At 32.5% G+C, this 14,790-nt stretch overlaps 1 protein-coding gene across 1 annotated transcript in view; it reads left to right on the forward strand.

Moving 5' to 3' along the window:
* Nucleotides 1-14,457, forward strand: part of LOC128990760 (acid sphingomyelinase-like phosphodiesterase 3b) — a 102,569-nt gene extending 88,112 nt beyond the window's left edge. Inside the window, exons 3-11 of the mRNA XM_054413325.1 lie at nucleotides 5,713-5,776; nucleotides 6,324-6,386; nucleotides 7,785-7,929; nucleotides 8,309-8,532; nucleotides 9,282-9,436; nucleotides 10,160-10,346; nucleotides 11,775-11,887; nucleotides 13,042-13,223; nucleotides 13,935-14,457. Coding sequence (XP_054269300.1) covers nucleotides 5,716-5,776; nucleotides 6,324-6,386; nucleotides 7,785-7,929; nucleotides 8,309-8,532; nucleotides 9,282-9,436; nucleotides 10,160-10,346; nucleotides 11,775-11,887; nucleotides 13,042-13,223; nucleotides 13,935-14,145 — 1,341 coding nt within the window. The 5' untranslated portion in view covers nucleotides 5,713-5,715 and the 3' untranslated portion in view covers nucleotides 14,146-14,457. The remainder of the gene's footprint in view (nucleotides 1-5,712; nucleotides 5,777-6,323; nucleotides 6,387-7,784; nucleotides 7,930-8,308; nucleotides 8,533-9,281; nucleotides 9,437-10,159; nucleotides 10,347-11,774; nucleotides 11,888-13,041; nucleotides 13,224-13,934) is intronic.
* Nucleotides 14,458-14,790: the final 333 nt, after the last annotated feature.

A 14,790-nucleotide genomic window follows, 5' to 3' on the forward strand; every position in this document is an offset into this window, starting at 1 on the left:
TCACGACGATAATATAGCCAGAACAAACATCTAAGTATATTGCAAGGTAGCAAAATACTCTAAATTAATATACACCAATATCCAGATTAAGACAATGATTTCTGGTACACCGATAAGAAAATTAGAAACGTTAAATCTATATTAGCCCAAGCTAAAAGTACAATGGCGTCCCTCCAATGGAAGTTTAGTCTTGTTACTTGTTTTGTTCTCTTTCGTTAAATATTCAGCAACCTACGTCTTGACCGCTGAGCCTACGCTCCGTTGTAACGTCTGTTTCTCAACTCATAAACTAAAATTAAATTAACAAAATTTAATTAATAAGTTATAGCTGTCAAAAATAATTGATAGCTTTGACGTATCCAATAGTCAATGTTGTTAGCTTATGCTCTTTAAGAAATTAAGTTAAGCTCTTTAAGTTAAGGAATTATAATACTTTATATAAACCGTCTTTCTGTGCTCTACCTGAAAATTAACTGACCATCTCTTTAAAAGTGCCTAAATTGAAAAAGGTATTTAACTCCAAAACACGTCTTAAATAAATAGATTGTTTATTTTGTTGCCTGATAGAAATAACGTAAGTACTTCAGTATTTTATTATTTCAAACAGCTAATTGGTTAAACGTAAATTTTAAATAAATATTATTACTTTTGATTATGACATACGTGAGTATATATGTGAATTGACAAAAACAAATACTTAAACTATGTAAAAAATATATAACCATAATGAAAAATCATAGAACATAGACTGATTGTCTAACAACATTATCTTAATAACCTTAAAAACTGTACACCATAAGTTTGTGAAAAATAAAAGAAACAAAAAGAAATAACAAACGTTTCTCCTAGTTAGAATTTGGATCGTTTATAAAATAGCTTACCTTTGAATCATAAATAAAGTATAAATGTTATAACATTTGCATAAACTTTTTACCCTACATATTAAAAGAAAACGTTCAGTTCAATATAAGAAAAATAAAGTTACAAAGGCAAATCTACAAGTCGGCTAAATTTTGTCTGCTGCAGTGCGTTGTTTGCTGACGGAGATAATTATTTTTCTTTTGTTTCAAGCTGAAGAACTGTTTACGTACTTTTTGTTTGTATTTCATTAAAAAGTCCTTGGAATTGCGTCAGTTTTTTCTTCCCTAGTATTATAAATGAAATATCAATAAGTATTATCATTGCTAAAATTAAATTTAAGCGAAATAAACTCGCTAATACCCTATTATCTGAATAATCAAGGAGAAAATCTTGTTTAAGCCGGCTTACGATTAAAGTGTGAAAATTGATGTTATAAATATATTGCGAAATAGTGTTAAATGCAGTAATAAATAAACTGTTAATACTATGACATATGTATTTTTTCATTTGGGATTCACCCTTAAACTCAGCATGTAAAGGAGAAATAACTATGACGATGAGCACGGAAATTTCCGGATATTGTATCTAATTTAGCATACGAAGGTAGTGGAGTTGTGATAAATGTCTTTTACAAAGTAAGATAAATATCCTCCATTTGAAAACTTCTATAATGCATTGTACGCATTGTACGTATCCTTACATTGATGTATTGCTCAAGAGTCTACATTATAAACTTCTATAGCCGGAAATATTTATTAAATAAAATTATAATTTAGTGATAATTTTATGACAACTCTCTGTTTAGCGTTTAATTTTTTTAAGCATGTAGGTTGGCTCATATAAAGCAAAAAGAATACAAAGAATACATAATGTAAATCTTTTTGGACACTATGCTTTGGTTAATGACTTGCCTAAAAAATACTTACAAATAACCTCTAAAATTGTAAATCAATCACTTAAAACTATTGTGATAGCCTCACGTGATAATATTTAGCACTAGCTCAAAAATATCAAATATTTATTTTCGAGGCTCTTTAGAGAAAATAAATAATTTTACTAGCTTCAACAACCTGGTTCGACAATCAATTTGAGTTCAGATTATAAAACCATAGAATGAATAAACACCAATATATTTGGCCCATTTTACAAACTTATTTCTTTCGATTTGCAATAACGACTTACCCATCGCTCTCAAGCTATTTTCCTTTGTATTTAACATTCCTGCGGTAGTAGGAATGTTAAATAAAATACCCCTGAAGCTACTTTTGTAGTTTAAGGCTTCAAAACAAAGCAACGAGTTAAATTATGAGTATGGACCCAAGTCTATGTTTGTTTAGTTTTCTTTTTGCGTATTTAACTACCATTCAACTTTTACTGTAGTATTGATTGCATTAAGTAGCAAATGAATGGGCAACAGATTCGTATAAATTAAGTTTAATGAAATTTAGCAACTTTAAGTTTTGAGTTGGCGTATTTTCTATTAATGACACCCCTTTTTCTAATTGGTTGTCAGTTGATTTGTAGGAGGTAAACACTCTATAATGAAAATAAAACTTAAGAAATAGAACGATCTTCATGCTAAAAGTATTATTTGATTCCAATAATTGGTTAAAGATTGCTTTCGTAAAGATCTAGAGTTTAGTCACAAAATATTCAAACAGAAGAAACAAAGACTCAAGCTGAGTACGACAGATGGACAGAAATATGAGTCATTTGTAGGGTAAATACTACGGGTTTAACACATTAACGGTAAGCTTTAGATGTGACAAAATAAATAGGCCTATTGTACACTGATTTAAAATCGATAAAAATATATCTATGTAGCTCCTTAAATTTTCCTGACTGTTTGCAGTAGTATATGATATTGCCACAACTTGCAAAAAGAACTTAGAAATGATAGAACTGGAAATGAATGGTTTTCATCAGAACATCATATTATTTATTGAAACGGATAAAACAAATGAGCCAGACAAAACGTTTACACTCCACACACATAGGGTAATAGCTAGAGTTATTGGCACTACCATAGTTATTGGCACTTTTTTCAATGGCTTGTACACCTACACACACGGTGGAAGATGGGAGTTAGTTGCTGAAATGCCCACATGAGTTCTCCGTCCTTCAGTGTGTGTTTAGTTATTTCATAGGCCATGCTAACTTGCACAGAAAATATTGTTTTACAGATAAGCAGATTTGAATTGACTGTTTACATTTTCTCAATTATCTTACAAGGATTTTAAGACCTTTTTATTGTTTTCTACCTTAGACACAAAGTTTATACTCAAACTGAATGTTTGAAATACGTTTTCATCAATATATTTATTCATATATATATTGTACATCCCCTAATTCCCAGTACTTTCTAAAAAAAACCTAGAAATTAAAAAAAGGTATTACAAAGGAGCTGTAGTAGATTTTCTGTGAGATTTTCGTGACAAAAAAAACAAATTTTTTTCGAAAATATGATTGCAAAATCACCAAAAATGCATTGCTAGTAGGAGTATTACAATAACGTTGTCGTTATCCATACGAGATAAAAATAAACTTGATTACTTTGAACATGTCCGCAAGTATACTTACTATAAATATTACTGAGCTATGCGATGAAATTGAATCATATTATGCTCAAGTGCATGTATAATATATTCCACAATTAAGTTTTGTATTTTAAAGAGATATCGCATTAAAACCAGACGAGCAATTTCAACACGTACCAGAAAACCTGACAAAATCCTCCAGGGAATCTTTGTCAACGCACAGTTTTGCATTGCTATTATATTTGTCCCAATGGTAAAATCATGTTAAAATAAATTATACTAAATTTGTTAACATTGTAAATTTATTATATTCTAGAGATTTACAGAATAACTAAGCTTTAAGAAATAATTCACAAAATATAAAAATAAATTGATTATCTTAGGAAAACATTTTCAATATTTATGTTTCTTCTTACTTTTTTACCATTATAGAGTTTCCCACGTCAAATAATAATAATTTATTAAACACCAAAAAGGATGAAAACATAACTATTCATGACTTAAGTCATAAATCAATTATTCAATCATTCAATTGTGTGCAGCTGAGCACTTTTATAAACAGTGAACGTTAGCAAAATAAGATTATGCACTTCCTTAACCCTCACTAACAAGATCTAGGGTCCATTAATTATTACAAGCCATGGGAGCGTACAGAGTATTACCTGTGTCCCTTTATAGTTAACTGACTTAGTTTGTAATGATAATAAATCCTCTAAGCGATGAGGATTATATAAGCTTCGCTATTAATATCATGTATGTTACGTTTAGTTATTTATATTCAATTGTATATTTTTTATGGTGACACAGCATAAAATGAATTGTTTTGAACGCTAAAGTCAGGTCTTTTTTTACTTATGGGATCTCTACAAGATTCACTTTTTACCTGGTTTGAATGGCGCGTGCAAATTTGCATTTAGGCATGTACATGCAGGTATGTGCACCCTATATAATAGATTAACAAAAGGATTTACTGAAAGGTAAAATCATCATCACCGATCATAAAAGCAACAATCATATAAACAAATACCCCCGCCGCAGCAAACCTGCCGTCTAAGCGAATTTCCATTTGGCCGAATTGATTTTCAATTGATCTATTTAAATAACATTAGGTTTAACGAGTACCTAGGTTTGCTGCTACAAGGAAACTAATAAAGTAGTGTGTTTTTAGTAAAATATTGATAGCTTACTATAAAATAAATAAATTTGCCAAGTTTGATCAAAATATATCCATAAACAAGCAAACTACAACATTTTACAATATTCTCCATAAGAATAACATAGGAATTTTAAATTTACCATTTTTTTAGTTTTCTCCGTAACCAATAACCGTACAAAAACACTTTGATATACTGAATTGTTTTTTTTTTTTTTTAAGCTCTTTAAGAAGGTTTAGAGAAAAATTGGGAAATTTTGTGTTTTGAGGGTAAGAAGTGAGAAAAAACCAATTTTTACCCCATAAAACCCCCCATAAAACCCTGTTCCCATGGTCCGATCATGCTGGATCGCGAACTCATTCAAGTTTATCCCGCCTTACACCTTCAAACCAAATTTCATCAAAATCGGATAAAAATTACTCAAGTTATCGTGTTCACGGACACATATATATATATATAAATCTATATATATATATATATATATATATATATACATATATAAAAATTTGAACGAATGGTGTTTTTGGCCTCTGGGGACATTAAAATGAAAAAGTAAATCGGTCCCGGGCCTAAGTCTTACCATGAGACCGACGGTAATAGCTACTTCCCTATAGGGAAATTCGCTAAAATTGAATTTTCTTAAGTAATCATAATTATAAAATCGCTAAAAGCATTACACTTTGTTACAACCAATACACCGACAAGAATTTCTTGTGAAGTATTGAGCTGAAATTGTGAAAAACAGCTGAGAAGAGAGACGATAAAATGAAAAGTTCATTTTCTTTGTAAAAAGCTGGTGATAAACGTACCGCATCAATCTGTGAGATATGTTCTTGACTGAGGCCATAAAAAACTGTGTGACTCAAAACTGTATTTTACTTTTACAAATTACTCTTTTTTATCATTATTTTTGAACTTCATGATTAACGTAATCCAACAAAAGCATAATCTCTAATATCATGAAAATGTATAAATTTGTCATACATATACATATACATATAATTCTACATGTCATGTTGAATAGTTACGTTTTAAAAGTTAAATATATATTATATTTACATCTTAAGTTTATTTATAAATTAAGTTTGAATTATGGTTGAAATTTAATAAACCTGTAATAATTATTGCATATTAATACATTGCATTTTATTTTGTTGCAGAAAATGCTGTGGAAAATAGTTTTGTTGACGTATTTCCTCTCACAAGTGTCGCCTGCTAAGATAGGTAAGTAAATGCTCAAATTAATATACTTCAAGAATACTATAAAGAATATGATAATAGTTTTGATTCACACAATAAATCTAACCTTAAAGTACATTGAGTTATACTCTTGCATTTTTTGAATGCTCTTAATATATTTTCAAAAACAGTTTACTCCATAGTTATTGTTAGAAAAGAAATGTACTGCATATTACTGGTGGTTCTGGTACGATTCCAAAGACTCCAAGATACATTGATTATGTTTCCAAAGTATTTAAACTGTACCTTTGTATGCAATTTTTGGTATTATTTACATATTAACCATTATCTGTTAAATATGCTTGATTAAATATAAATATTTATTTCTTATTAATTCTCCATGATGTAAAATTCTTTGAAAATAACAAACCAACTGAAATCATCTAAAGCTTTCTTTCAGTTAAAACTTGAATCTATGTTAAGGTTCGACCAATTTCCATTACAGCTTTTGAATATAAAGTTCTTAACTGTGAGTTGGTAATACAAAAGAGTTCTTATCAATGAGATTTCCAATAATTAATTCGTGTTACAGGTTATTTTTGGCACATAACTGACATTCATCTAGATACCCACTACCACTCCTACAAAGACAATAGTGAGTAGATTTTAATCATTTGAGTGTATACAATAGTGTGTAAACAATATGAATAGAATATAAATATAGTCAGGGTGTGTCTTAATGTTAATAAGTCGACATTTTTGGACCTTGTATAGTCCAAACTTATTACATGCTATCTGTAGCTATCATATAGACAGAATCGTCCACAATTAATAAGAAATACGTTTTGAAACTTAAATGGTTGATTTAATCAAAACATTTTCAAACATCTAATTCAATTTATTATAAAGAGATCATAAGTTTAACTATTTAATATATATATTTTTTATTTGACTAACCATTCATGGTTAGAATGGGATGGGATGAGAGCTGGTAGAGGGTCTGGTAGCACAACAAATACAATTTTACTGGGTTTTAATAGATTCCAATCTGATATCCACTCTCCAGTCCCTCGTTTTTATCATTGTATAAGCCTGTATCTCTCTGATCATAGATATTTGAAATGTATTTTTACTAACTTATATCTCTCTGGTGTATCAAAACCCATAATTAGCTACAACTAGCAATTTTGAACATTTTGATTTAGGGTCCAGCTTTGTGCATACAAAATATGCATTTAAAATCAAGTTTATTTGAATATTTGTACGGGTTATTAACGTGTAAAACGTATAATGTTTTTTTCGTAAAGTATTTACATACTTGAATGTGCTTATGTTCTTAATTGGTGTTACAATCACAGCTCCATATTAATCTAATTAATTTATTTACAATCATAACTACCCAACCAATAATGGGATTTTTTCAATTAATTAAAAGTTTTGGTGATAAAATTTACTCCCTAAACTATCAACTTTATTGTTTGTAATGAAGTTTCAATAATTATATTGTTACAGTTCATATTATAAACATGATCACGTTTTTATTTCTAGTTAATTGCTTTCTCTCAACCTCCTATTTTTCGATCATATGGATCTCAAAGGTCTGTGCGAGGTACATATCCAAGAGAAGGATAAGCCAGTAGAATGTAAGAATAACCAATAGAAACTATGCAAAACTTGAACAAATTCATAAATTATTTAGTCACTCAAACACTTCGTTAGGTTACCAACTGAGCCGTCGAATAACTAAAAGAACACTCAATAAAGCTTCTCCCATGTGTTACAACAATTTATTATTCTCAACGTTTAATGTAAAATAATGTAAGATCGGGAGTGAGCTGGTCTAATGGTATAGCGCAGAATATAGGTCCTAGTGGCCTCGGGTTCATATCCTACCAATGGATTTGATCTAAGTGATAATGCCACGACCCACTCTAGATCCAGCCTGAAGTATTGAGTAAACCAATTCTATGCTAGAATATAGAGGAATAAGACAAATTAAGAAAGAAGTGGAAATTGTATCTTTTACTATGTTAAGCATGTGTTATCCCTATAGATTGCTGGCGAGGAGGCACCAGCAGACTGACTCTAGGCAAGTACGGGGACTACAACTGTGACTCACCCTGGCCTCTTATAGAGTCCGCCGTCCTGGCCATGAAGGCCAAACATGGAGAGAACATAGAGTTCGTGCTCTGGACTGGGTAAGTCTTCATCATTTATACAAACCTTGATCGAATATTGATGGCTTTCGAAATTAGGTATATTCATAATCCCTTATTATTCATATATTTAAAAAGTTCATACTTATTGCATATATGTATCCATCAGATTTTCAACTGTTGTAGAACGGTTAGGTTTTCATAAATTAAATTATAAAAGCACAAAACTATGCTAAGATTGATGTCCAGGAAATTAATTTGGATTTACCACTACTACTACGTGCTAGACTTCCCATGTAATGTAAAAATGTAAATCCAAAAAAACCGAGGTGCAATCTGTTGAGATGGTCACCAGCTAGAGACAATATTCTGTGTTATATTTTAGTAGTCCTTAAACTAAATTCTAAAATCTATTTTCCAGGGATGCACTGTCCAACCCCAGCCGCCAACACCTAGCAGACAACTTCGCCGCTGTCAGGAACCTGACTCATTTGTTGAGCCACGCCTTTTCCAGCAGTTTTGTGTTCCCTGTCCTCGGTCACAACGACCCGAGGTCAGCCGCCGCCGAGACGCAACCTTACCGTCACCTCAGCTCCATGTGGCGGAACTGGCTGCCACCAGAGGTCCTACACACCTTCAACAAAGGTACAACAATAGATTGATCTCAAAGAAGTGTTGCTTTTGCTTCTTGCTTCACTTGTACGTTGGATGGTTACCTGGTTTTTGTGACGACCAGAGACACATATTACTTGCATACAAGTGAGCCGTAATACTTTTGATGTAGAATTTTCAGATATCAAGAACAGAATTATGCGTAATTTACTTAACAGGTTTTTATATTTTTTTAAGCATGATACAATCTAGGTTCGGATATACTATTTTGCTACGGATATATATATAATTTATTTCTACTCGTGTATACTGAAGCTACACTATACAACGGGTAGGAGTTATTTTTGCACATTGCACACCATATATTTACAGGTATAACTTCATTAAAACTCTGTATAAATTCTTATTATAGTTATATGTAATCTTTAAATGTATGATAATAATAAGGCAAGTCTTATAACAAATATGTTACAGTTAAATACATCAAAGTAGGTTTTATAATGTACTTGTATATTCAATTTTAAATTGTCAAGGTAAAATTATATATAATATCGATATACATTGCATAACCATAGATTTCCTGATTTACCCAAGCAGTATAAATGGTCTTTATCTAATTCTGCTACAGTATTTATACGCATTAAATTTTACCAATAATAAATTGAACAACTATAACTCCGTATTAGACTTGAAAGAACTTAAATGGAAGTGGTAAAAAGCGACAAAAACGCGAAAAAATAGGTTGATTCCACATTTATTTCACTATCCCAACAATATTGCAGGAGGGTTTTACTCAATCGAGCAGAAGTCCCGGCGACTAAGGCTGGTTGCTCTCAACACCAACCTATGGACCGGTGAGGAGGGTGGGGAGGATCCTGGCGGGCAGTGGCAGTGGCTAGAGACTCTCATGGCCAAGTCGTATCGTCTCAAAGAAACCGTAAGTAGGCTACTTTGAACTAATAAAACATATAACAAAATTATTGCAAGTTCACTTAGATAGCTTATTCCATCTAAAATTGCTATAGTATGGCACTACCAAATGAAAACGTAATCTCTTTCAATATTTCCTTTGTATTGCAACGCAAAACACTTAGAGCTGATTGAAAAGTGTTTGGAGCTAAGTCAAACGTGTTTTGCGTTGACAAACTGATTTAATAGTAAATATGTTATAATGAAAATATAGTGGCTATCCTTTTTCAAAAGAGCACAAAGACTGTTTATTCTCGTAATACACACAAGATTTTTCCTACCAACATAATTATTAACTTATAATAACACACATATTAACTTTGTAGACGTATATAAAATGTGATAATTCAGGTTACGCTTGCTTTTTTATGGTTGTATTATTTTCTTACCGGGTTCCAACTTACGTGCGGGATCCACGGCCATGGTTGGCCTAGAAACGAAAACTAGGAAATCGGCTGATTTCCTAGCATGCGGGAACGAGTAAGTTCCCACTCTAGAGCGGCAGGAAGCTATGCTACCTGCGTACTGTTTACAGGTATGGCAATGTGATCATATACATGAAGTGGTAGGAAAACATATAATACACTATGTAGACCTACAACCTGTAACCAATGTTAACCAGTTTGCCATTGGTATTTCTTGAATGACGTTACTCAGTTTCTTAAACACTCTAACACAATTTCATCTCCAGATATACCTGGTGGGTCACATGGCCCCAGGCACGGACGAGCGGCTAGGCAGTCCTTCTCGTACCTCCATGGCACCACGTCACAACAGCCGCTACCTGCGACTGGTTCGTCGCTACGCAGACATCATCACAGGCCAGTTCTTCGGCCACCTACACTCTGACACGTTCAGGGTAGTCTACAATGAAGCAGGTTTGTATATGATAAACTCTCGTTTAGTACTAGTATTAGACAGTGTGATCTGGTTTAGCAGTAGAGCGCGAGGCTTTGGACCCTGAGCTCTCGGGTTCAAATCCCACAAATTATCCATGAATATAAATATTGTTTTCTAAACATAAGGAATAACAGTATTTTTTATGTCCCTTCACATCCTTAGACGCTAGGTACTAACACGAAACTGTTGAACACATTACTACAGACTAGTCCTAGAGGGTCACGGAATTATTATATAGATGAAAATGCGTTGGTAATAAGCGGGATTTAAACCCAGGATCTCGGGATCCGAAGCCCCGCGCACTGACACTAGAACAGGTTGCTCCCCAACACAGAATAATAGTACTTGAAATAAGGTTCATACATCATTAGTAATATAGAATGTTCAAATAAAAAATCGTTCAAATTTAAAATTGAGATGGAGACTAATTTGTTTTCCTTGGATTTAAAAGTGTATCCATCCGAGTACACACATTTGAATCACTAATTAAAATACTAAGTCAGAATTTGGTAACATAAAGCAGTATAAAATATAATGACTATTGAACGTAAAACCTGTACACGTTAAAATTGTACCGAATTTCTGCTCCAGATGAAGACAGTGTAGAACGCCAAACACGGGTTATAAATTACATGTTCAAGAGAGACGACAACATTAAAATGTCACTCCAGAGTTAGCTTACGTCTCTCTCATTGTTGCAGTGTTACATAACCAACCATGCAAACTAGGACACCAGCTAGGGTTTTAACTAAATTAACTTCATTCACCATGGCTTCTATAACAACCACTTTTGAAGCAACTGTTTTCAAAATGTTCTTAGTTCGTTTGGGCGAAAATCACTTATGGAGAACACTCTAGTAGCTTACGCAACGGCCAAGTAAGGCTTATCTTAACGAAACTAGTGGAGAATTTAAGGTACGAGCCGTGGCGAGTGCCTTTAAAACGTCTACGAGTGTCGCTATAGCTAACTGTTTCTTAATTAGTAAAAATCACTACTCATTACTTCCAAGAGAGGTTATGTTTTCGCGTATAACCTCTCATAGCCACTGATTAATTGTTTACACTAACATCAACAAAATACTATCTCACTCACATATATCTGAAAATTTTCAATTTCATTTCAACTATTCATAAAATCCTCTCCTGTAATAACTACGTACTAATTACGTTGGTCTTATAATAACTGATAATTTGGCGTTCGAAGAATTACAATTTTACTTCTTTTCTCTCAATCCTTGAACCTCATCGGTCCATTACTCGTCTTGTAGGAACATCAATGCCGTAAGTAACCAATGCTGTTAGGAGAATATTTTCAATTCTAAGAAAAACTGTCGTAGGTAAACTTTTTGGCTACACCATTTGTGGCTGTTCTATTTTATTCTTTTAATTTTCATTTTTCTTTGCAGGACGACCAGTGTCCAACATTTTCATCGCTCCTTCAGTTACCCCTAAAAGATGTTCCAGTGGGTTCAACAATCCTGCTATAAGACTTTACAAGTTCAACAGTGACACAGGACAGGTAACATAACGTAGATATGATGACGTAACTATGATTATGATTGTTTAGTGTGAGTTTGTCTTGTCAATTTAAGATCAAGTTGAAATCTATAATACGAGTAACGATTATTATGACTTTCTCCACCTGCTAAAATATGTGCTCCTAAATGTAATAACCTTTCCATTTGCCTGATTGGAATTTATCTACATATATTTAAACTTGGATTTTTCCTCAATAAACAAAAAAAAAAAACTATTTATCCAGTACATTCATTCTTTGCTACAGGAAAGCAAATGTTTTGAATGAAAAATGCAATAGTATAGTATGAAATAAATGAATAGGTCAAATTTGATTGAAGAAAATATCCGTAAACATGCATACTACAACAGTTTACCTTTTCTTAATAAACCTATCATTGCCAATTTGTTTTGGTATTTTCTCCGTAACCTTTAATTATACAACAACGCATTGGATCATTCAAATTATGTGCTTTGTTAACCTCTACACGATGGTTTTTATGAAACTTGAGCATTTGTATGTTTTAAGGACACAAACGTGATTTTTTTTAAATTTAAATATTTTATAAAACACAACTTGTACCACTATTTATCTTGCCGTTTCACGACTCATGCAAGTGTATACAGTCGTTTATGCAAAATGAAATCAATATTGGACCAAAATTACTCGAATTATCTTGTTAACAAATATAGGCCTTATCTATTAGTCTAAGAACTCTAAAATTAAAATATAAATCGGTCCCTGGTCTAGGTTTTACCATGCCACCCACGTTAATAGCTACTTCCCTAAGGAAACTTTGCTAAAACCCAAAATAACAGAACTCTCCTTCAAGGAGAAAGTTCTATTGGGTATTGAGCATTACCTCGACACTAAGCTACTAAAATCCAGGATCACTGAAACTAATATTCTAATGAGTTCATCAGGAAGCAGTGTTTACACAAGGTCAGTAGCCTTGGAGGTGGGTCACCTCAGTTTGTGTATTTAAAGTTACCAGAGGCAACCTTTTTCCCTACCTTTCTTCTGTAAGTAAACTTAAAAGATATGAAAATTCAATCATTAACCATGCAAATCATAGTCTGACTTCATGCACACCCAATCTATCAATTCTTCATGTGCTATAAGTGCTATCATACTAACATCGTGGCTGTGTTTTCAAGGTGATAGACTACGTACAATACTACCTGGACCTGACCACAGCCAACCAGAGGGAGTCAGCTGACTGGACGGTGGAGTACAACCTCACCTCCTACTACGGCTTCCACCGAGGAGTCTCGGCCGGGGAGTTCCATGACCTCGCAGAAAGCTTCACAGTCACCGACGGTCTTCCACTGTTTGCCAGGTACGGTAGTTGTATTGTTGTTACGTGTGGTTGATTGTGTAATTATGAGTTATAAACTTGTTGTGTAACAAGACATAACCGTCCACCTCAGGATTTGGATTTTCCAGTGTTTATTTAACGGGTCTTTGTTCTTTGGCAGGATACCAAGTTATTTTACTTGATAGCCTTATATTGTTGAAATATAAACTTAAAAACACTTTGATAAGTTTGCATGAATAGCTCTTTTCAATATAGAAGATTTTCTTAATAATGTCTTCCTAAAAAGCATTTTCGCACTTAGTTTTTTGTTTCAACTATTCTAAGTAAGGATATATTGAAAAAATATATATTCGAAAAGCAACTATGATTGAAAAAAAACCCCCCAAAACTCTTGTTTTCCAATAAAGTGAGGTACTTCTATTAAGAATTGTGTTTGGACTCTCTCTACTATTCCAAGATACAATTTTAAATTGGTTTGCATGGCAAATTTCCCTTATTCAAGCTCATGTATTCTTTGAGACTTATTTACATCTTTTCAAACAGAATTATAACATAAATTAACATATTTGTAGGTATTTTTTCCCTCGTTTAGTGTCTATAATGATCCTAAAATCCGTACATTAAACACAGTATAGTTATGGATACAAGGTTGTTCACAAATTTAATTGAATTTTACGGAAAATTCTCTACTTTTGGCTCTATTTGTTAATCACCTCTATTTGTGAATTTCAGATACTACTTAGTGAACTCTGTCAGCACATCAGGAGTGATGGCGTCCATGCAGCAAGCCCATAATCATTATTGCGCCATCACAAGACTAGACCCTGGTCAGTTCTACAACTGTCTTGCCTCAGCACCGAGTGCTCTATTCTCTTCCGCATCTTCATTGGACGTTTCGTTAGCCCTTATATTATCATCTATTTTAATACTGAAACTAAGGTGACAATAGCTTCTCGACCAACAAATTCGTCATGAATATTGTAAATACTGTAGATAAAAGTTTTGTACTTGATTTGTAAACTAAGTGTGATGGTCTGACATTTCGAAGACGTTTTCTGTGATTGGCGAATGTTTAGGTATACTACAGAGTGTTTTTATTCTCATAAGGCTAAGGTTTTTAAATGAGCTGATTTTGAATTGTCTTTGGAAATATATTAGTATTTTACTTAACGCCTATCGATTTATTTGTGGATTGTTACCTACAAATTACAACTGAAGTAGTAAGTAAAGTAAAATAAAAACTCTTCAAATGATCTTGTTTGTAACGACTACTATGTTTTAGTAACATCTCTAATGCGAGTTAAATAATGCATATTAGTATACTGTATAACTTCTTTACATGTATTTGGATAAAGAATAATTATTTCTTCATTTATTTAGAAGAAAACTTTTATCAAAAAGTATATTTTTATATGAACCTAACGACATAATATTATTTCAATTTCAGAAGTTGTCTTATGATAAACATAAATGATTTATTAAAAAAATAGTTGATGTAGTGAGTTTTATGCTTTGTATATATGTATAAATGTATGAATGTTTGTATTAAAGATATTTTTATCAAGATCAAGTTTCTTAAATCAACCCT

Source organism: Macrosteles quadrilineatus, unplaced genomic scaffold, assembly GCF_028750875.1.
Source record: "Macrosteles quadrilineatus isolate MER2022 unplaced genomic scaffold, UCM_ALF_1.0 Scaffold_1__1_contigs__length_201487025, whole genome shotgun sequence".
Taxonomy (NCBI): domain Eukaryota; kingdom Metazoa; phylum Arthropoda; class Insecta; order Hemiptera; family Cicadellidae; genus Macrosteles; species Macrosteles quadrilineatus.